The 23,699-nt window shown below is 38.7% G+C and overlaps 1 protein-coding gene across 1 annotated transcript in view; it reads right to left on the minus strand.

The window, feature by feature from the left end:
- The window catches only part of SLC23A2 (solute carrier family 23 member 2), a 75,567-nt gene that overhangs the window by 25,705 nt on the left and 26,163 nt on the right, over positions 1 to 23,699 (minus strand). Inside the window, exons 4-7 of the mRNA XM_074981778.1 lie at positions 20,795 to 20,893; positions 11,070 to 11,186; positions 9,923 to 10,080; positions 1,796 to 1,884 (exon numbers count right to left, since the gene is read on the minus strand). Of these exons, the coding sequence (XP_074837879.1) occupies positions 1,796 to 1,884; positions 9,923 to 10,080; positions 11,070 to 11,186; positions 20,795 to 20,893 (463 nt within the window). The remainder of the gene's footprint in view (positions 1 to 1,795; positions 1,885 to 9,922; positions 10,081 to 11,069; positions 11,187 to 20,794; positions 20,894 to 23,699) is intronic.

Consider the following 23,699-nt stretch of genomic DNA (forward strand, 5'->3'; position numbering starts at 1 on the left):
TCCAGTCTTGATATGCAGACATCAAGAAATGGAGAATCTACTACTTCCTTTTCCTTATTATGCTAGTTTTAATTTGTCCCGCTTAAGCTTCCAGACCTTGGGTCTTGTTCTGCTTGTCTTCACTAGATTTAAAAGCCCTTTAGTCCCAGCCATTTTTCTCCTATAAAGGGACTTATACATTGTAATCAGATCACTTCAATTTTTCTGATAAGCTAAATATATTGAGATCCCAAGCATTGCACTAGGAGCTCAAGTTGACTTGCCGGTCCACTATAACTTCCAACTCCTTTTCAAAGTCACTGCCTGTAAGGATACAGTCCCCCACTCTGTAGGTATGGCCTACCTGAGGTACAGCTTTGTGTTTTAATATAGCCAAATGCATTTTATTGTATGGGCCCAGATTACTAATCAAGCTAGATGACTGCCCTAGCCTTGTTATTTACTATTCAGCTAGTCTTTGTATCAAATGCAAATTTTAGCACCAGTGATTTTGCATTCACTTCCAGATGTCTGACAAAAATACTGAACACTGGATCTAATGCTCTTCCTTGTGGAATCCTACTAGAAAGAGCTCCATTTGATGTTGATTCCCCAATACAGTTATGTTTTGAGATGTCTCAGCTAGCCCATTCTCATTCCATGTCACATAGGGCTTGTCTACACTACCTCCCTACTCGAAGGGAGGATGGTAAGTAGGGTGTTGGGAGTTTATTAATGAAGTGCTGCGGTGCATATGCAGCACTTCATTAAGCAAACTCCCCCCTGCAGCAACTATGAAGTGTTAAACTTTGAAGTGCCAGCTCAGGTGTAGCTGCAGCTTACCCACCGGTACTTCGAAGTGCCTGTGCAACTTTGAAGTCCCTTTACTCCTGAAAATTTTGAGGAGTAAAGGGACTTTGAAGCTGCCCAGGCACTTCGAAGTTTAACACTTTGGAGTTGCCACGGGGGGGGGGCGGGGGGCACTGCTTAATGAAGTGCTGCATAAGCACCACAGCACTTCATTAATGAACTCCCAATACCCTACTTACCATCCTCCCTTAGAAGCAGGCAGGTAGTACAGACACAGCCATAGATTTTCATACTGTATATCACTGTTATTTTAGTTATTTTGAATGCTAACCTAACATTTGCACTTTTCTGGGTTTCTGAATATTTTCTGTTTTCTCCTCAGCCAGATCTGCTATAATGCATGCATTCAAATTATTCTGCTGAATTAAAATGTTTTATCCCTAGTAGATGATATTTGAAGTCCTTATTAATAATAGAAAGGAAAGTAATTCAAAATGTTTGTGTGACCAGAGTATACCATCCTGTTTCTTTCCAAATGCACACCAGAAATAATTTATTGAACACTTCTGCCTTTTCTGCACTGTTATTAACAATTTTACTACATCTATGTAGTAATGAGTTTGTACCGCTGCCTGACACCTCCTCCCTAACACTTACCAAGCCCCCACCCCTGAAAAAAAATCCTTTCCTATTGTACTTAGCCTTACTGACCATGGATTTTTCATGATAGCATTAGTTTTCCTTATTTTTTTTCAACCATTTCATTTACAGAGTACATTTGACATGGCAATCGCTGGAAAAGCAAAAGGTCACAACAGCATTTTCACTAAATCATTTCTCTAAAAGCAGAAAAACATACATTCTCCTAGTTTTGCATTCTTTCCCAAAGAGAGATCAACAACATGTCAAAAGTTATGTCAGTTGCTACTTAGATGTCCCATTGTGAGCTACGTAGGTAATTTATTAAAAGATTAAAATTCCACAAGCCTAAATGACTTGCATTTACCTGTGTTATTACACTTCCACTTCTCCAAGGAGAGGATAGCCCTGGCAGGTGCTAAGAATGCAAAAGCACTGGCTTGAAACAAAGGTAACCTGAAGGAAATGGAAAGAGAAAACACAGACATTTATATTTTGCAACACCTTAATAATGTGTCTACAAACCTATGTGTGATTATCATGAGGTTAACCCTTCTGAAATTACTAATGTTTACACCATTTAATAGAATTTTGAAGTAAACAATTCTTTATTTAAAGGAAAAATAGAACTCAACAAATCCAAACACCATTTACAGGTATACAAACGAATTTAATGCAATTGCACCTCTTATCAGTATCAAACCCTACCAAACGCTGGTATGCACATACCAAGTGTTGGTATAACAAAATCATTATTCAGTGGGAGAGAGCAGGGCAGAAAAAGCAGCACAGAACAAGTATATGGTATCAGAGGCCTTGGGTACTGAATGTGCACAAGTACAGTATATGAAGTGTTAAGTTTTCTTGTGAAAGGCAAGTTACTTTTCACACAGTCTGAATACGTGACACACCTTAATCACATGCCTGGGATTAAAAGCAAATACTTTGATCACTGAGTGAAAGCGTAAATAGCCATAAGCTACACTATAAATTCCAGGTGATTAAGAATAATAAATCTGGAAACAAAGAATGTTAAGAGTTTATACATATTTGCTTTTTAAAACTGACATCCAGCTGGACAGAATTATTTCTGTACATGTATTCAAGTAAGCTACAGTTTGCACATGGTAAAATATCAATAGACATTACTTAACTATTTAAAAGTAGCACACTAAACTGCTCTCTACATAGTGTTTGAAAGATGGTCACGTAATTCTCTCTAAAAACAAATCAATTACGATGCACCAAATGCTTCCTGCCTACAGGGCAGAGGATACCACCTCTGCTTTTCCAGCAAAAATGGAGAGTCTTGATACCTACAGAACCAGCAGCACAGGGAAAGGACTCAGACTAGCAGGTTCAGCTAGGGGTAACAAGTAGCACAAGAGAGTGACAACAGAAGTGCAAAAGGCCAGCAAAACTGGATGGAGAGCCTGCCTCTATGAAGTACATCAGGGAGTGAACTGAATAGAGGACGGGCTGAGAAGCTGGAAAACAGAGAATACAGGAGATTGAGTGCTAACTTCATACGTTTGAAGGAAGGATGAGTGATCAAGAATTGGTGTCTGACTGGCGGGGAGGGAGTGCACAAGATTCTTTTACAAGTGGCAGCCACACACTAACAATTTAGACTTTTTAAAAGGTACAAGTACTGGCAGAGCACAGTCTGCATGTGAATGGCCATGACTTTACTTGGATTGAGAGGTGTCTACTTGGATATGAATTCCTATATGGGCTACTAACCGCAAAAATCTAAACCTTTCTTTGGCAAAAAGAAACCTTATTCCCTGTGAGCAAATGATTCACCTCATCACTTTAAGCTTCATTGGATAAACTGAGTACTTGGATGCCCTGGACAAAATAATAACCCAAACAAGATGTCACTCCTCACCCTACCTACACCCTATTCCCCTTCCTCTTTTACAAATCCTTTAATCAATATACTTCATAGAAACATTCTCAAATAATGAAGTCAGTTTTAGTGTGTCAACTTGATTCCAGAGGGGTAATCTGTGCTATGAAGCAGCAGCTTTTTAAACTTTATATAAATTTAACTTTATCTGTAGCATGTTGCAGACATTCAAAGCTAGCTTTTGTTCCTTTCAAATGATTATATATCAGCACATTCTATGAATATTAAATAGTTACAGAAGCCTGGACTCTGATATGTCAACTTGTCCCCACTGGGAGAAGAAAACAAAACAAAACAAAAACTTCTTGATGGATAAATTTAACTTCTAAAACTGCAGAATCACCATGTCTCGGACAACATCGATGCAAAAGAATCCAGAAACTGTTCAGAGATGCGTTCCAGGCTGTGGTTTTTTTTTTTTAATTATTAAATGATCTCTGGTTTTTCAAGTAATACACTGATACTCTGATTGAAGCAAGCATGTACACATGTGCTCATCTTAAGCTTTTGGATATTTTGCTTTGATAAATTCTTTGTACATTATCTAATGCTGTTTTGCATGACTGACCCCTCAAGCCTAATCTGGCAAAGCTGACTGGCTAGATTTATCATGAGAGCTTCTGCAGCGAAAGCACTTCCTTTTTCCCCCCCACAACCAGAAATTAACATAACATGCTGTAAATTGTTACCCTGGTAAGTAAGTGAACAAGCACCATAATCAGTTATCTTTCAAGACAGCTAGCATTCACATTGGCCTTGGTTAATAGCTTGGAATACAGTATGTCCCTTTCTAAGTTCAGTCCCACACATAGTGGTTAAGAATTATGCTACCTACTGCCATAAGCAAAAGATCATTTTTAATTTGTAATTTCAATTTGGGTTATAGCACAGTATCTAGTGTGTAGTCCCATTTCTAAAGTTTACATGCTTGCAGTCAGTTCACAGGAAGTACATTTTAATGTAATACTGAGATAAACATCATTCCTACAAACATATGAAACACTATATAAACTCTGAAGCTATTTGGTAAAAGGTTAGATTACTTGAAGAATATCAATTCACAATAAACTTGCCAAAAGCAAGATGCTAATTTAGAGGCTAAATCTAACAAACCTGTTCTGCTATACGATTTACATTTAGCAAAGTTTAACTAAACTACTTAACCGTCGGAGGCTGTAGTATGCTCAGTCAGCTATGCGTATGCTCAAAGTTATGCAAGTGCTTAAGCACTTCTGTGACTCAATGCCAGTAGGAGTATCACACATCAACTATCCTTAACGAAATACATCCTTTCTTTGTCTTGCTCGAGTAAACGCCATAAACTGCTAGCACCCTTTCTTGTTCAATACGTGGAAAAAATTACGAGAACCTCATCAGTCTGAAAGGAGCAAAGTCCACTCCCAAACTGGAGACTCTCCTGCCGTGGGGGGGCTGAAAAAGCAGCATGCCAGCCCACAAAGTATATTAAATTGGGTAACTGCCAAACCCATAGTAAATAGTTTATTTTGCACCAAAAAAGCATGCAAGAATTCTGTTACATAATTAAGCACTGAATGCTCCAAAGTCTCTCTGACTGAATTCCCTCCCTCCAATTGCTAAAATAAACTCAAATCCAGCTTACAGTAATGTAAAACTGGAACTAATCTAAAATAAAACAAATAGCTTGACTTTAGCAATGCTATTTCCAGTCTTGTTGCTGTGATTAAGCCTGGGTGAGATTTGGGGGGGGAAAAAATCAGGCATTATTACCTTCCCTTTTTGTGTCTTTCATGGAGATGGAGACAAAGTGACTTTTTTAAAGCACAAACTAGAAAACGTACTGACTGTGAAATTGTTTGATTAATGCTGCTGCATTCTTTTCCCACTCCAGTCTCCTTTTTTCTTTTAGAAAGTGCTTTTTATGGCTGCAGTATTAATTAATACTCTTCCCATTAATACAGCGCCTTCCCATATTGTCAGGACTGCCTTCCCACTCTGACACGCCGAGTGCAGAAAGTGGGGGCTTACCAAATCTGAAAAATACCCTGCCTATAAAAGGTTCTGTTTAAAAAGCTCCCCAAGGTCACAGATTCTCTGATCCCAGGGGGTAGTCGCTGCCACCACCCAAGTGAAAAGAAAAACCTAATAGAAGTATTCATTCATGGCACATACAAAGCTACATTTTCAGTAGTTTAAAACTTAACTAGGGAAATGGTTTTCAAGCTTTTTGTATTGGTGACCCCTTTCACACAGCAAGCCTCTGAATGTGACCCCAACCCCCATACATGAACTAGCAAATCTATCAGGTGTCCGTGTGTGTCCAGGTGTGTGTTGTAAAAAACTGAAAGGAAAATGCACACACTTTATTTAAAATGACACTGTTTTTCACAACTTGCACCCACCCAGACATACCCCAGGTGCCTGCTCTGAGCCCTTCCTCACTCTCCTCAATCCTGACTTCTACACCCACCTCCAAACCATCTGCCCTGAGGGAGTGGGAGCCAAGCACACAGCTCACCTGCCTCCTGCTCCTCCCAGACAGAGTAAGGAATTCATCAAGCTGAGCACTTTTCCCTCCTCCCTGAGAGTGAGGAAGGGGAACAGCAAACAGGGAATCTGAGCATGGGGAAAGCTTCAAAACCCCTCCCCACCCCCAAACCCTTACCTTGATTTAAGTTATGATAAGAAGGAGCTGTATATGGAATTTGGTGGTCTTAGCTCTTACCGTTGAGGATGAGTTCTTGAACAAACATACAGACACACAGACAGACTCAGACATACTCTCTCAAATATACAGTAGAAAATGAGGGCTAATTTAAGGTAATGACAGATCAGGGCTGGCAACCCAACAAAGTTGTCAGCACACAACCCCATGTAGCCACCTTTGGACCCCAATGAGGGGAGACAGCCCCCAGTTTGTGAACCCCTGAACTAGGGAGTAACAAACTTTGTAGCTTGTGTAGGCTGAGCTCATTGTATGCACAAAGGGCTCCAGGTATCCTTCCCTTCCTCCCCCAACTCCCCTTCTGCTGTAGGGACTCTCTGCAACTCCATCCCCTATCTCCTCTTTGTGCCAGGGACTCTGTGCACCTCTTATTCTTCCCATTTTTGCCCCCCCCCCCACACCAGTAGCTTTGTCCACACCCCTTTTCCCATTTCTCCATGTCATCCATTCCCCTCCATGACGCTCTGGCCAACATTTCGTATAACACTGAAACTGTGAAATCAATCAGGTGCAACATTCAGAAGTTTTTGTGCTGTGTGATGACAGAGAAATGCCACTGCAGTGAGCATAAAGCCTTCACAAGGCAGCAACCTTACTTTTGCACTGTTGCTGGTGGGCCTCTGCCATCAGAGCTGGATGCTCAACAGTTGCTGCTCTGCAGCTGCCCAGCTCTGAGGTCAGCACAGAAGTCAGGGTAGAAATACCTAGACCTCCCTGATGAGACTGACTCTCTTGAACCTTTTTAGTTAGGACTCCCAGTTTGAGAAATGGCCTCCCATGTGAAATGCGTAAAACAGATAAAAGACCCAATTTCATGGTCTGTGATGCATGCTTCATGGTCATGAATTTGGTAGGGCCTTACATATAAGCACATGTTTAAGATGTAATATCAAGGTAAATTCAACTTCCTAGTGGTTGGGGTTTTGACATTAGCACCACCAATGATAGATTTGGAAGAATTAAAATGCTGTTTTGAACTGATCTAGCTAACAAATGTATTGCATAAATGTAATGATAGTTACATTTATTTGTTTAAATCTCTCTCAGTTCACAGGCTTGCCAATAATACTTATATGAAGCTCATGTTGAGTGAGGTTTGTGTCTGCAGGTCTCAACCAAATATAAAACAGTATCAAACCTATTACCAGTTACAAAATGTTCCATCATTAACTCTCACAAACAAGGCAGTGGAATAAGTCTGAGAGGTGAGGAATCTTGAATAGTCTAATAAAAATGAAGATTAATCTAAAAGTGACTGAAGAAATTGACCATATTTCCCAATGCTGTAACTACTCCTTGGTCTCATACAGGAACGTCTGAATAAAGATGCAAGATAAGGAGTTAAAATGTAATGTGTTAAAGGTAACAAGCATCTGAGGAAAAAGCAATATAGTCACATACAGCTACGCAATTTAAATTTGACTAGACACTGAGGTCCCTGGCCCATGCTTCTCTGTCCTCCTCATCCCCACCCTTTATAAAAACATACAGCTAAAATCTAGGAGTAAGCACATTTGAGGATAGGCTAACTCTCTTTATACTTATGCAAAGTTATCTTTCATCTGGTCTTTTCTTTCTTGATTCTGTTAAAGATACAGGAACAAATTAAGTGAGAAAGAAAGCTGTCTCATACATGCGAGTGAAAGAAAATTTTGTTGCAAGGAAAAAACAGTCTGGGAAAAAGCAAATGCTTTTCTCTCTTTTCCAACAATTCCACCTGGATAAACATCCTTTCCTATTTCTGAGTTGAGCATTTGATGAAAGAAATACTAAAGCAGCTTTACAATTATTTGAAAGACTGAGGGTAAGAAAAGGACAAAGAATCTTTCCTGAAGAGGACCTACTGGGATCAGAGAATGTGCGTGTGCACAAGCCCACCCACAGCTACAAGATCCCCCCTACAAGGGGTGGCACTAAAAAGTATGAACCCCATATAATTTCAGGGGACAACTAAAAAGAAAAACAGGGGCAGGTGTGGCGATCATAAGGCCAAAACAAGGGAACCGGAAGGGGACACTGAGCAGAGCACAACGGACAGCACCCACTGCTCCGTGAACATGTCAAGGGAGCCAGTGGACGCTTTCCTGAAGAGAGAGAAGGTAGGTGAGGTTGCAGATCAGCTGAGAACTTCTCCAGACCACTGAATAAAAAAGACAAATAACATACGGACATTGACTCTGGGAAGCCTAAATAAGTTTTGTTCTCTTTCCCCTTTGGCTGATCTGTACTAACAATCCTAAATGATTTGTTTAATGGGTTTGTCCTCTTTTCCCTACTGAGTGATCTCCTCCACCCAAAAAGTCTGTTTCTTGGGTAAATGTTTTTAATAGGAACTGTCTTGTCTATTTTTCACTGAGAGTCTTGAATGTCACCTTATATTGATTTTAGGGTGAGTTAAGTGATGCTTGAACAGTAGGAGGTATGCTTAGACATGTTAATACAATAAGTATCTTTCTTCTGGTCTTATTTTCCTTCCTTGATTCTAATCAAGAGGCAGAAATAATCTTGTGGCTTTTATCCAGCCCTTGACTGAAAAACAACAGATGACCAAGTGGGTAAGCAAATGTTTAGGCAAAATCTCACTTTAGTGTTTCACATAGAATAATCATTACTTTTGTATTTTTATTTTAAATTCACGATTATTAGCACACAGGTGTCACTCTACAATTTGGCCATAATGTATATTATTTTTAAAATTTGGTAACATTGAGACCAGTCTCAGACAGGTCATTTTGTTAAAGAGCTCATTCAGAAACAGTGGAGTAAAAGATATTCCCAGGAATGTTAATCTAATGCTCATGTTCCTTGACAGCTTGTGGTAAAGAAATACTGGCATCTCTGCACAGTTAAGAAATAAAATCTTTACTCCCCACCCATTCCCAAAGAAGGAATTTACAAAGATACATACGCAAAGGGTATGTTATTGGCAGAAGCAATCATGTTAGGGAAAAAAGCTGCCCTTCCCCTTTCTTAATATCTATTGTACTAGCTACCTCAGTTATGTAAACAGGATGGAAAAGTGTAAGGGTTACTACAAAGCAGAGAGAGTCTTCTATATCATCATTTCATACTCAGCTTTAAGCATGAGTAACTACACAGTTCACATTTTCACTGAAATATGCCTGCATCCTGCAGCATCAGAAGTGTATATTAGCTACTTCAAATGTATGACTCCAGAGATCTTCCCATTTCAATGTGCTTTGATAATCTTCTTGCTGAAACTGTCACAACACAGTGTGACAGAAGCAGAAGCAGAAGCAGCAGATGTTACTGTGGCCACACACCAAAACTTCAGTCTCTGTAAAGAAACTGGCTACCCTTTTAGCAATGACAGTATTCGAAACAGTTGATCTTGAATGTGGACTAAATGATTTTTTCCCCTACATTCATTCATTTTGTCCCTCCTCACTATTTCCTGCCCCGCTGCCCCACTTGTGCCTTCTTTCATTTAAAAAAGCTTTCCAGTTATTCACAATGTAGGGCTGGTCTACATTAGAAAATCAGATCAATTCAGCTACATCATCAACGGAGTGATGTAGTGAAGCTACCAAGTTTACAACAGAGCTGCACTAATAGAACACTTCTTCTGTCACCTTTCCAGGAGATGGATTTGCTCCACTTGCTGTAGTGAGTGATTGTGTTGTGTGCACTGAAGAGCTACCATAGCCACTGTGATGTTTTACGTGCAGACATACCCTTACTCTCTTACTTCACGTTCATTTTTCTGTGAAGCCTTCCAAAATTAGGATCAGACAACAATATGCGTCAGCAATCTTCAGTCTGAACAGTTATTTTGTATTTCCTGTAAGTTTAGAGAGATGCATGCTCCACTATCAGCATCTCAACCAAGAAAAATAACGTATGAGTTCTGGTCTCACCTGCACCCAAAAGTTGTTTGTAACAAAGTAGTGATTCCCACACAGAAGAAAATGGTCCCAATCAGTTGGCTGGTTGCCCACTGGTCAAATTCAACACACATAGCATCAGCTAGTAAAAAGGGAACTGCTATAGTTCCACTGAAACATGTCAAGTAGTGCTGTGAACACAAAGAAGAATGAACAGCTTGTTAACAAGTGATAACCACACATACAAAAAAATCTCGAGAGATGCTTTTTTCTTTTTGCATTCAGTTTACTATTTAAATTAACCATTGGGTCTCTTATTAACCATCAATTCTCTCATCATTTTCTATATTCTTGCTCCAAATTTTTAATTCCTATTGTTTTTTACTTTCCATGGTTAGCTACTTTTAGCCAGCTACTAAAGACTTCTACTTACACATAATAAACATGGGTACTGACATAGCTAAATTGTTTCTGTTCTTATTCTTGATACGTGGATATCTAGGTAACCATCCTGAAGCAACTTCCAATTTACAAAAGCAGTTCTTTCAATCACCCCTCATAGGTCATGTTTTCTAGACCTTTCATTATTTTGTTGCTCTTCTCTGGACCTTCTCCACATTCTTCATGACATGCTGTGCTCAGAACTGGACACAATACTCCAGCTGAGGTCTAATCAGTGCAGAGTAGAGTGGAAGAATAACTTTTCATGCCTTGCTTACATGTCCTGTTAATGCATCACAGAATCATGTTTGCTTTGTGTGTCAATTCTTGTAAAAAGAGGTGGGGAAGGGAGGAGACATGTTTCAGGAAAGCTATCTTGCCATGACAGGCTTTTTTGCAAAAATCTGAGACTGCTGGAGAAGAAAATAGAAATATCAATGGGGGGCAGGGGACGGAAGCATTACAACAAATAGGTAGGACTTTTATAAACTTCAAGCTATTTTAAAATTTCCCAATAGTATTTTCCATTTGTTCTGCTTCATTCCCAATACATACTGTTGCCAAAATGAGCATATAGCTCCTTAATATACTTCGGTATCTAAACACATTGGACTCAAAACAGAAAGCAAGTTACTAATGTTACTGAATGCACTATGTACTCCGTAAAAATGCTGAACAATTTCTTTAAGATTCTAAACAAAAAATGGACTTCTTCTGAAACGCATGTTTTGAAATGTACCTGTAACCCCAAGAATATGCAGAGGTACCAGGGAGGAACGTCCTCAATTGTGTAAATCATGTCAGCTCGCTGTGCATCTAAACTTCCACTGCTGTCCAGTGTCTCTGCCAAAGAACTCTGTTAAATTAAAAGAGGAAAACCAACAGCTGTTTGTTATTACAGAATTACTGAATTTGGAATGCTAAATAACTTCTTAGTTACTCGTAAGGAAAACCTATTATTCCAAACCCAAAACAGAGGACATTAAACCTTAAAAACTTATTCATCTTAGAGATCATCAACGGCCATCCCCAGCTCTAGCTACTGAGTGTGCGTAAGATGATGTTCTTTCACAATCCATCCCCTGCCTATTCATACAAACAAAGCGTAATCCTTCATTTGTGATATCACCACTTTGGCAGCAGATTATGCCAAAATAAACAGGTATTACCATGAATGATTACATGTTTTACACAAAAAAGGAAAGAGGAAAAACACAGTAAGTAGCAGAACATTCAACAACGGACCTTTCAAAAGTACAATGGACATCCTTGCATAAGAGACCTAAATTGAAAGCAAGAACTTTCAGAACTATTATGATTGGATTCTAAGATGGCATCCTGCTTAGCCATGTTCAATCATTTTTAGCGACTACATCTAAGGGGCTACTGCTGCACTTTGAAGCATGTAGGAAAAAATGCTGATATCACTATATTAGGTAAATCCTCAGAACCTTTACTACAGACAAATTGAATAACTTTGGATTTACACTAGTGTAAATCCAATCTCAATTTGGCCTATACACATTCATACACTCATATGCAGAGAGTAATGTAAAAGGAGGTGGCTCTGCTCAGGCTCCATGGTGCAGCTGGTTGGCAGCTCCTGTGGGGTGGTGAGAGTACAGGGCAGGGGCTCATTGCTACAGGCAGGGTTGGGCTTTAGTGGGGTATGACACAGGGTTGGGCACAGAAGGGGTATGGCCTTGGCCTCCCCAAGCCAGCCATTCACCCACAGACCATGAATGCTTCTCCCAATTAGGAGAGAGCATTCAGATGACTGGACACACAGCTGCACGTATGGTAGTACCTACCAGCCTCCCTAGATAGCCAGCAATGATTTCAGAATTACCACCTTATTTTCAATAGCAAAATATTTTAAGTACAACATGAATGGCTCCATTTTCAAAACGAGGGAATTTAAATTGTGATGGGTTCAGTCTCATTGCAATGAAATTCTGTTTAACTTACTATGACAGTGTTTTTAGTGCCAGTATACATCTCTCCTTAACCTTCCTTTTGCTCTGAAATTAACAAGTAGCTGCTAAGGATTTTGTTTATAATAAGGGATTTTGTATTTTAATTTATTTTTTGGCTAAGGCATTAACATACTTGCTAAAAAGGGTGAAGAAGGAAAGGCTGTTATTCCCTTAAGTAAAAGCTAGCACCAGAAAAGAAAAACCACTTCCTTGTGAACAATGTTACGACTTGTTTTGGTGACGTGATCCATCTAGACATACAAATTAAATGTGACAGACTGTTGCCCTATACTCTTGAAGGCAAAACAATAATTTGCCTCTTTATCCAACTGCACGCCTCAACATGATGTATGCCATTGGTAATTTTCCAAGGTTAAGTCCTTCCAAAAGCTAATTGCCCCGCCTGACCTTGACCAGTTGCTTATGACGACAGTTTGGCCTTCACATATGTTCAAAATGCCTCAGCATTAGGTACCAAATCTCATGCAAAGTCCAGACCATGATTCAGGTAAAGTGATGGGCCTTCATTAGTCCCTGCCCTTTGACCTTGTCTCTTGGACTGGAACTAAAAGTGAGGAGCTTCTAATAATCTCCCACAGCTGCATTAGCATCATACTAATACAGTCCAATCCTCAGGGTGTGACCTGCATGCTGGAAGTCTGCCTGTAAGTGGCCCAATTTGGATGCTACACCATCAAAACATTGTGAGAAGCACCCAAATTTGAATGGCAAATGGTGACACAGCTGCCCACTGGTTGAAATCACATCCTTCCATGTGACAGGAGACATGCAAGTGTGACCAGGTTAGTGGATTTGCATAGAGGAATGTGATGCAACACATTGGAAAATAAACAGGTTTCTGAAATAAAATTTTTGTAGGTCTGAGGAAGTGGGACAAATACACATATAGACTTTGAAACAAAACAAAAACCACCACCGAGAGTAAAGAAACAACGCAAAAGTGAACAGAGACTAAAAATAAATGTCAGATCGGCTTAAACCAGAATCTAAGTGGCAAGAAACCTGAAGTGAAAGAAAGAGGACAAAAATGCAAGAGACATACCAAAAGATACATTTTTAAAAATGCACATTTATTTCTTTACATTGGAGCTGTGGGTCAGTGCCGCTATCTTCAGTCTGGCTAGCAGGCCTAACATTGTCGGTTGTTTAGCTTTCATTTTAGATAGAATGACACATTAGTGTGTATATTTACTTTCCACAGATTATACAAATCTTGGTCATATTCATTATGAAGATTTTTGCCTTAAGCCTCGTTTGGTCTGATTAATGATATTTTATATAGAACAGATATCCATAGGGTGCCATTGTTAAGGGTGATTGATAAACTGAAGAAATATGCTTACATAAAGGAAATTACAATTTCAACCATTACTGACCATACTGGATGGCTAATGGATAAAGCCTGTTCTTTCACCTCTACCAAGTTCCTAAAACAAGCAGATTTAGGTGATAAATTTTACTATCTATATAGGGAAAATTAGCATGCACAATTTACAATCCTGTTTGCATACAGTTTAAAAAAAGGCAGAAAAAGAAGAACCTAGACCTGAGTACTTGGCATGTTGAAACAATGAATGGATGTTTTGCTTCAGTTTAACAACCTGCGGGTATAACTACACAGAAAAGTTATTTAGAAATAACAGCCATTATTTTGAAATAACTTTGCTAGCATCTATACAACACAATAATTTTGAAATTGCAGGTGGTGTATTTTGAAATAGGTAAACTTTATTTCACGAGGAATAGCGCCTATTTCCAAATACCTATTTTGAAACAGGGGCTGTGTAGATAGGGAATAGAGCCTATTTTGAAATAAGCATAGTGCATCCAATGGCTCTATTTTGAAACAGGCTTTACTGTATGCAGATGCACTATTTCTGACAGCTATTTAGAAATGCATCTTCTGTGTAGCAGTGTTATTTCAAAATAAGCTATTACAGGATCTCTCTTCCGGAATAGCTTATTTCAAAATAAGGCCAATGTGTAGACATTCCGTGAGTTACATGGACTTATAGATGGCTAAATTGTCTTAGAACAGGATGGGAAGTTAAGGTGTTAAAAAGAAATCAGCAGAAAACAAATATAATTTAGGCAGAAAAATTAGTGAGCAAATGCAAGCTTTCTGATCAGAAGACCAATATATTAGCCATTTATTTTACCATAATAAATTCTGCATACTGAAGTGTCTTTATCACACTGTAATCACTACCACGCACAAAGCTTTGCTCAATGTGACCCAATCCTGAGGGTCGAATACTAGCATAAGATAAATTTACAACTCACCAGTTGCCAAAGTTAATCTTTGCAATACCATAATGAAAACTGGAGTTTTGCAAGTTAAAATATTACACGAGAAAGGTGGCATCAGAAACAGAGATATAATCATGAGTTATGCCTCTCTGAGTAAGATTAGTGTTCCCAGCTGGACTCTGGAACAAAAGGTTTTCTGCAGATAGACAATTAGATATATTGCGGATGGTGTTTTAGATATTCATTTAATGTTCCTGTAAAACAGTATAATACCAAATGATGCTGGTTCATTATTAGTTTACCAAAGTTATGGCTAAAAAGATGAGCTTTTCAAAGATTAGATTTTCAAAGAACTGATTAAGTATTAATAAAGAAAAGAAACCTCGTCTTTATGGCTCTTCCCAAGATCTCAATTACCTGTTCATCACATAACAAACACATTTCCCTAAAGTATGTGATTTTAGTATTAGCTGACTTATTTCAAAGCAAACACACTGACAATGAATTAAGACTGTGCAACCTGTTTTAACTATCTATTTTTAGTCTATAATTTAAAAATGAATAGCAGAACAGGATTGTGAAGATCTTTATAAAAGCGTAATATAGATATAAGATTATAACTAAAGCTACCTTCAAGTCAGATATTTTTAGCAGTCGTTTTTAAAAGTCCTGGTAATTTGGTTATCAGATCAATAACGCCACCATTGTTTCACCTGAAACATTTCAGGCTACAGAACCTACATTATAAAAGGGAAGGTTATAAGAACAGTCATACTGGGTCAGACCAATAGTCCAATGCAGCCAACATCCTGTCTTTTGACAGTAGCCAGTATAAGATGATTCAGAAGAAATGATCAGAATATAGCGATGACCAAGTGATCCATCTCCTGTCATCCAGTCCCAGCTTGTCAAAGTCAGAAGTGTAATAACACTTGGGGTTCAAGCCCCAAATAAGATTTTTCTTTAAGAAATTCTCCAGTCCTTGGCATAGTAACACAGTACAAAGATATCACTTGCATGGCAGTACTAGAGGAAATACATTCATCGAGACTTGTTTAATTTCACAAATTTGTGCAAGTCAATGTTCATTTGTTTCAATATAGAAAGGTGCCTTGTTTAACAGGAATACAACATGCCGGAGGAGTAATCCCATAATGACTACTGACATTTCCAGTTCTATCTACCAGCATGACTAAAGCTGATGTAATAGATTAAAGCCATCCCCCTCTCCATCCCCTCTGATTAAGAAATCCTTAATTCTTTCAAGTAGCCATGCAGGCAGGTTAAAGGAAAGATTTTCAAAGGCACAGTAGACATCCAAGTTCTCACTGAAAGTCACAGGGATTTGTGTTCCTAACTCACCTTTGTACTTTGAAAATCTGCCCCATAAACAATAAATCAATATCAGGGAATAAGAAATAACCTATAGCTTTGTGTCTTCCTTTGAAAGAAGAGGGAAAGGACATAGCTCATGTTTGCCCACACTCATTCTGCTACATTTTTTTCCCTTCCCCCCGGAATAGTGAGGGAAGCAGCTTGCACTGATTCAAGGTGTTCTACGAAATATTTTTCCACCAGTCAAAAAAGGAAAGATCTATTTCATCCCATATTAGAAATAAATACTTCTCAAAAGGAAAATCAAATCATGAAGCTGCCAGATTAGAAAATCTACTTATTGGTCGTCTTTATGGCAAAGTGTGCACAAAGACTGAAAAAAGCATTGTGTCAAGTGTCACCAAATGGTCTCTTCAGAGCTGACTTCACATTTCATTGGCCCCATCCAGGGAGGTACTGAAATCAAAAGGACTTGTGCAGTAAAGCAACTGTTTAGCTCAGAAAAACACAAAAACAAGCCTAACTTTCTTGTACCAAAAGGATGCTGCATCTAGTGATGCCTACTTTGTCAGGTATTCAAAATTTGATTTAAAAAGCCCCAACTTGAGCCCTAAATTCTACATTATTTTAGTAATACAGGTTGAACATCTCTAATCTGGTACTCTCTCATTGTTAACTGGATGACCACTTATCATGTGGGTGGCCAAGTTTCCCATGGTCCCAAATTTATTTCCAGCCACTAGTCCTGGCTCTAAGTGTTCTGTGCTGTTATTTAGCACTATTTTACTTCAAAATATCTTCTACAAGACTGGAAATGTTGGCAATGCTGCTAGACAATACTGACCTCCTATGGCCCAGCAAATTCTCTGGTCCACCACCAGTCAAGTCCCAACGTTGCCAGATTAGAGAGGGTCAACCTGTAAAAGCGGCAGGCTAATAAAGCAGTTAGCAGAACTTACCCAGCCACTTGAATTCAACGTACCCATCAGCTCTAAAAAATTGCAGTAACTGTAAAAGGTAAAGAGCTAATTTTGACAGCAGTGGAAACAAACACTTGGAAGGCAGAAATGATGAACATTTATCATTTCCCTGTCTGTCTCTTGTTGAAAGGTTTCATGCATGACCCAGACAAGCATATGCAATCTATCTGACATAGCGTTAGAGCATATGATATTTTAAAAAACTGTCCTCTTGCTTCAAAAATTAAAATCTAAAAGCAGCCTTGCACACCAGATGAAACCTGAACTCTCAGCACACACAGACACCTCAGATTAGATGCAAATAAGTGACACTACACTATTCCTAAGGCATCAGCCCTTGTTGTTCTTCACCCATTTTTGTGAGCCAGCAGGTATTTCAGATGATTTGCCTACATGGACAAAAAAGAGACGTACCTTTCATTCTAACCAGCTTATTTTGATTTAAATTCTCCCCTCAGCAATACAGGTTATTACTTTTAACATTGTTTGAACTGGCTGTGTTGTGCTTGTGTTTACAATCTTAAAGGTATCAAGCTATTCTTATGAGCGGATGGAAGGCTTCTCAGTTAACTGACAGCTTCCTCACCATCGCCGCATCTACACTAGCAAGTTCTTTCAGAAAATCAGGCCCTTTTTTGAAAGAACACATGGAGTGTTGACACACAAAATGCATTCTTTTGATCTGTAAATAGAAGTGTGTCTCTTCTTCCAGAAGCCCTCTTCCACCCCCGATCAGGAAGAGTGCCTCCTTTTGAAAACTTCTTTAGAAAAAAAGCATCTGTAGATGCTCCGTCGGCCATTTTTTCAAAAGACCAGTCCGCATGGCACCGGATTTTTCAATCCCTGGCCCATTCTTTTGAAAGAAAGAATGGGGGTGTGTGGACACTCTCTATCAAAAGAGCAGCTAGATCATTCAATCCAGTTTTTTTTGTGTGTGGACTTGCTTTTTCAAAAGAGGTGTGTAGACATGGCCCATGAGAAAGCAGAAGCCACTCAAAGGTGGTATATGAAGTGGTTTTAGGATACATCTAGACTGAAAACACTATAGCAATCTGCAACACTACAATGCTTCTCTATGGCATAGGTAATCTCCCTGCATGGGAGATAGCTGCTAGGCTGACAGAATAATTCTTCCATCAACCTAGTGCTATCTAAACCAGGGATAAAGTCATTATAGCTACATCAATCAGGACTGTGGATTTTTCACACTCTGAAATAAGAACAGCGCCAATGTAAGTAGACCAGCCCTTAATTAAATGGGAACTAAAGACTATGTGGCCAGTGTGATTTGGGCATAAACCATGCTGATTTAGAAACTGGGAATCATTAAGAAAGGAACAGATAATAAGACAGCAAATGTCATACCACCTTTATATAAATCCCTGGTACGCCCACATCTGGTTACTCCATCTCAAAAAAAAAAAAAAGATACGTTGAAATTGGAAAAGGTTCAGAAAAGGGCAACAAAAACGATTAGGGGTATGGAGCATATGACATATGAGGAGAGATAAATAAGACCGGGAATTTTTCGTTCAGAAAAAAGATGATTAAGGGGGGACATGACAGAGGTATATAAAATCATGACTGGTGGGGAGAAAATAGATAAGGAATTGTTATTTACTTCTTCTCACTACACAAGAACTAGGGGTCACCAAATGAAGTTAATAGGCAGCAGACTTAAACAATAGGAAATATTTTTTCACACAAACACACAGTTAAACTGTGGAACTCCTTGCTGGAGAATGTTGTGAAGGCCAAGACCATAGTACGTTTTAAAAAAGAGCTAGATAAACTCATGGGGGCTAGGTCCATCAATGGCTATTAGCCAGGATGGGCATGGACAGTATCCCTAGCCTCTGTTTGCAAGAGGCTGGAAATGGGCAACAGGGAATTGATCACTTGATGATTGCCTGTTCTGTCCATTCCCTCTGGGGCACCTGGCACTGGCCACTGTCAGAAGACAGAATACTGGGCTTAATGGGCCTATGGTCTGACCCAATATGGCTGTTCTTATGTCAAAGATAACCAAAATAAACTACTCAGTCAGACTGTATCCACACGAGTTTCCACTCTTTTAACTTAAATTAGTTTAACATTGAAGTTAAACTGGGGTAACATCCTTGTTTAGATAAGGCTTAATTCACCAGAGCAACCTCAGCTGAAACAATTGCTTTTAACTATGTAGGCCTATATACAAAAACCTTATTAACTATGCATCAAAATAGCTAATATTCCTTTATACTCTTGAATATTCTACCTGTTTGCATCACTATTCTACCTTATTAGCTCTTTACATGTGTGTGTTATATTGCAATGTTGATAAATGCTACAAAAGCAAAACCAAGCTGACTGGCTTAATTTTAGGAGAACCTGACTTAACAGGGTCTCTTTGAATAGTTAAACATGCCACTAGCAATACCCAAGGAGAACACTTGTGGGTTTATTAATGATGTGAACTTTGTTCAGAATGCTTTCGATATAACAAAAAAAGACCCTGGTATTCAAGAGGATTAGAAATTTGAGTACACGAGAAACAAGACAAGAGTCACAAATCACTAGAGTCTTAACGCCAGAACACCTGCTGGCAGGCTTTTCTTTCTGCAATTCTCATTAATCCCACCTTCTAAAAATAAAGTGCGAAAGTTCTTCCTGAAAATTTCAATGTGAGGGTGACTGAACCAATATTTAAAAACATTCTTTACTTTGTTGTTGTGGACATTTTAAGAGTAAAACTACCCATCTGACTGGTATTCGAGTGTGCTAGTGAAGGATCTAAATACATCAGATTGACAGGGTTTCTTTTGAAGAAAGCACGCTTTATGGAGAGATCTAAAATGAGATAGATTTCTATGATGCTCCAGAGAACCACTTCAGGAAGACACTAACATTAGTATTTCACTAAACAAAATACACATCACAGAGGATACAGCCCTGAGAATACAAAAGCAAACTCAGAATAGATGCTGCTGCAGCGTAGACTGATACTGGCAGGAGAAGACATCACAATCTCATGACACGTAGGCTACGTCTACACTAGCCCAAAACTTTGAAATGGCCATGAAAATGGCCATTTCGAAGTTTACTAATGAAGCACTGAAATACATATTTAGCACCTCATTAGACTGCCAGCACCCACGGCACTTTGAAATTGGCGCGGCTCACCACCGTGCGGCTCATCCAGACAGGACTCCTTTCGAAAGGACCCCAGCAATTTCAAAATCTCCTTATTCCTATCTGCTGTTAGGAATAAGTGGATTTCAAAGTTGCCAAGGTCCTTTCGAAAGGAGCCCCGTCTGGATGAGCCGTGTCAATTTCGAAGTGCCGCAGCTGCCAGCATTCTAATGTGAGGTGCTGAATACGTATTTCAGCGCTTCATTAGTAAACTTCAAAATGGCCATTTGCATGGCCATTTCGAAGTTTCGGGCTAGTGTAGACATGGCCATAGGAACTCACTGAATTGGCATTACAGAGGGGTTGAGCTGGTGGTCTTTTGTTCTTTTCCTTGAAGTTGATACATTTTAATACTTCCAGAAGTCTTCAACAGAAATGAGTTTGACAGAGTGTGGCAGCATAGCAGGATGTGTAAAAGGCCAGGTGGAGTTCAGAAAGGCAAAAAGCAGCATATTAAGAAATAGACAAACTGTTGCACACTTGAACCCCTTAATGCAATTGTTGTGTTGTTTCTTGAGCTGTTTACCCCAACACCTGACCCTGTAGTCATAAAAAAAGGCAAATACCACAGTGAATCACAAACTGAGGCTGTAAATCAGTGTATTTTGTGGAAGTACAGAAGATAGAGATTTTAAATTAATTAGAAATCATGCCCAGGCCCCAGGATGAAGCAAAAGTAAGCAATTTTATATTAATAGGAGTTTTATGAAATATTTACTAAAAAGTTATACCTTTTCTGCTATGCCATTTTCTGTGGTATAGATGGCCATCAGCTCCGTGTCCTCTGTGTCCTGATCCCCACTCGATGTTGCTCCACCATTTATGACTACCTACAAAAAATCCACACACAGTATTGTCACTTACTTCACTACACAGTTTGTGTGACCCTATCCGATGTCAACTATCACCAAAAAATTTTGAACAAACAAGGATTTAGGAATTCATCACCTTCAGAATAAAGGTTATCAAGTTGCCAGCACAGCCACATACAGACAGCTATACTGCATTCTTTCAGAAATAGAATGCAATTCTAACAGAACGTAGTTTTTTTTTTTTTTTTTTTTCCCCCACACAGACAAAACTGTATATAGGAGTGAGCTATATACACCACACTGTAAACGACTTTGAAGCCAGTCTGAATGCAGGTCAACAATACACAATTGTTTCAACCTACAAGAGCTGGTATTACTAAAAATACAAATAAGTGTCCCTAGGGCCATGCCTTTCATTTTTAAAATATTTGTCTCACAGCATCCATTTCACTGGAGACAATGACCATATTCTATTATACTAAATTCTATTAATAAAGTGTGTCTATTTTTATTATTAGAACTCTGCTTCCATTTTTCCTTTATTGTGAACATTATGTGGAAGTCTAAAATGGCAGCTTTTGTTATCTAGTTCTAAAAGGATATCAAGCCTAATCACGTGTACTCTAACTGAAGTGATTTTATTAGCCAGAGCTCACAGTTACTCTTCCCCAGCAGCACAGAAATCAAAGATACCTAATTTTCATAGCTAGTGTCAGGAGCAGAAAACAGCAAGTGACAAGTGATTAGGAGTCACTTCTCATGTCTACAATGTGAATCATTAGCTGCCCATACTAGATGCACCGAAAATAAATTCTCAGATTGACAATTCCAAGTAATGCTGCTGAAGCCACACTGGCCACAGGATATTAGAGAGAAATTATGACTTTGCCCTGCATGACACTCTAAATTCCAAGCAAGCAATTTCACATGAGAAACACTACAAAAATAAAGTCCTGACCCTATCCCTTTCAAGCTACTGAAGTCAATGGGGCCAGGAATTTCACCCTATAAGAGTAACAAGATCACACTGTATTTCAAAAAAAACCCATGCAGATTCTCTATGAAAAGTCCTAGGGTATCCAATAGGCTTGTCCCTGTAAAAACTGTATCAGCAAATGATTAACATCAGCTTGTGCACTGATGAAACATATTGATCCAATATCATTTTGTGGTTACTTTGAACTCATCCAACTTGATGCGTTTGTTGAAAATTAACTAGGTTGGAAGGCACAGAGGTCTTAATGTCATGCTAACATTTTCCACGGGTGAGCAAATATCACTGAGTGCTGAAAAGACTAACCTTTCCTCTATCTAGAAATAGCAGGCATAATTCAATCAGGGATGATGGAAAAGGGGCTTTCACACTGAGTTAAAAGATGCTCTGGCAAACAACTGAACTGTGACTTACAATCATTTGAAAGCTCATGTCTCTATTAATTCCGGGTTAGAATCCATTTGTATTTTTTGGAGCACTTATGTGAAAACGAAACAAAATTCCTTCCCATGTCTGGAAATGACCCACATTTTAAGACATGAAGTTTACTTTAGAAAAGCTTACACATGTGAAAATAAAACATTTCCACTAACAGAAGACGGCAACAGACACATTTGTCCTTTGGTGAACACTCTCACCCACGTACATAGAACAATACCCTCAAGATGGAGTGAAACATACCCACTCCACAGAAGTCAACAAGTGTGAATATCCTATAAAATTTTATAAACAATGAACAATAAAGCTGGACATGCCTGCATTTTTGCTTGCAGTACTTTAACAAACTAATGTATTCCAAGTACTTCCATGCTGTAGAAGCACTATATATTGCAAATAAAAATAACAAGTGTCTTGCCTGTATAAAGACTGCAAGATTAGGCTCAAAGCCATGAAGAAATATAAGGGGCTCTCTCAATTATGGTGTTCTCACTACGTTTTTTTTTCCTTACACACACTGGGGGAGAGAAAGCATGCATTTTGAGTAATAGCCAAACACCTCTTGTAAAAAGTCTCACGAGTCACTGAAGATCTTAAATGGTAAAACATGGCAAACTGAATTCATTTCCATAGATATTCCTTCAAAAGGGCCACTCATGCATCCCACTCACTAGCCTAGGTTGCCCCTAACTGGTCAAGAGAGAGATAACATATGCAGAAAACACTATAACCCAGTCCATCATGTAAACAAAACTATGTTATGTCTTTAAGATATGGACATTAAGCACATACCACTCAGTTATGGAAGGCCAGTGCTAGAACTCACCTATTAAAAACATTTAAACATGTTTGCAGCTAGCATAGTTATGCTTCCACAAAGGTACTAAAATAAATTACTTCAATGTGGTTTTGCACCTTTGATGCAATTCTTCAGTATGAAATGAACCATGGCCCACTGTGAAATAATTCAGCACCCCTTGCTTTAATTTTGCCGATTCCCTCAGTTAAGATAAAAGATATTTTCACCATAGCATTGCCAGCATATCATACATTGCTAATATTTGGTTTTTTTAACAAAATTTATTTATTGCAACTACTCACAATACGGAATTATTTTCCCTACATTAATAAAATTCTACTTCCAGACAAGTTACAGCCTGATTTTTCCCTCAACAGATGTAATTAAACTGACAGTTTTAATACAAGGTTTTTCTCCCAAAAAGGATGAGTAGGTGTATACTTATGAAGAGACATATCTTACGATATGTGTTAGAGAGCTATAACACAACAGATACTGAGGAGTTAAATCACTTAGCTCACTGATACAGTAAAAGTCTCTTCATAATGTAACACTACCCAAAATTTCTACATCTAAAGTGCTCAATGTGTAAT

The sequence above is a fragment of the Carettochelys insculpta genome, chromosome 31 (assembly GCF_033958435.1).
Source record: "Carettochelys insculpta isolate YL-2023 chromosome 31, ASM3395843v1, whole genome shotgun sequence".
Taxonomy (NCBI): Eukaryota; Metazoa; Chordata; order Testudines; family Carettochelyidae; genus Carettochelys; species Carettochelys insculpta.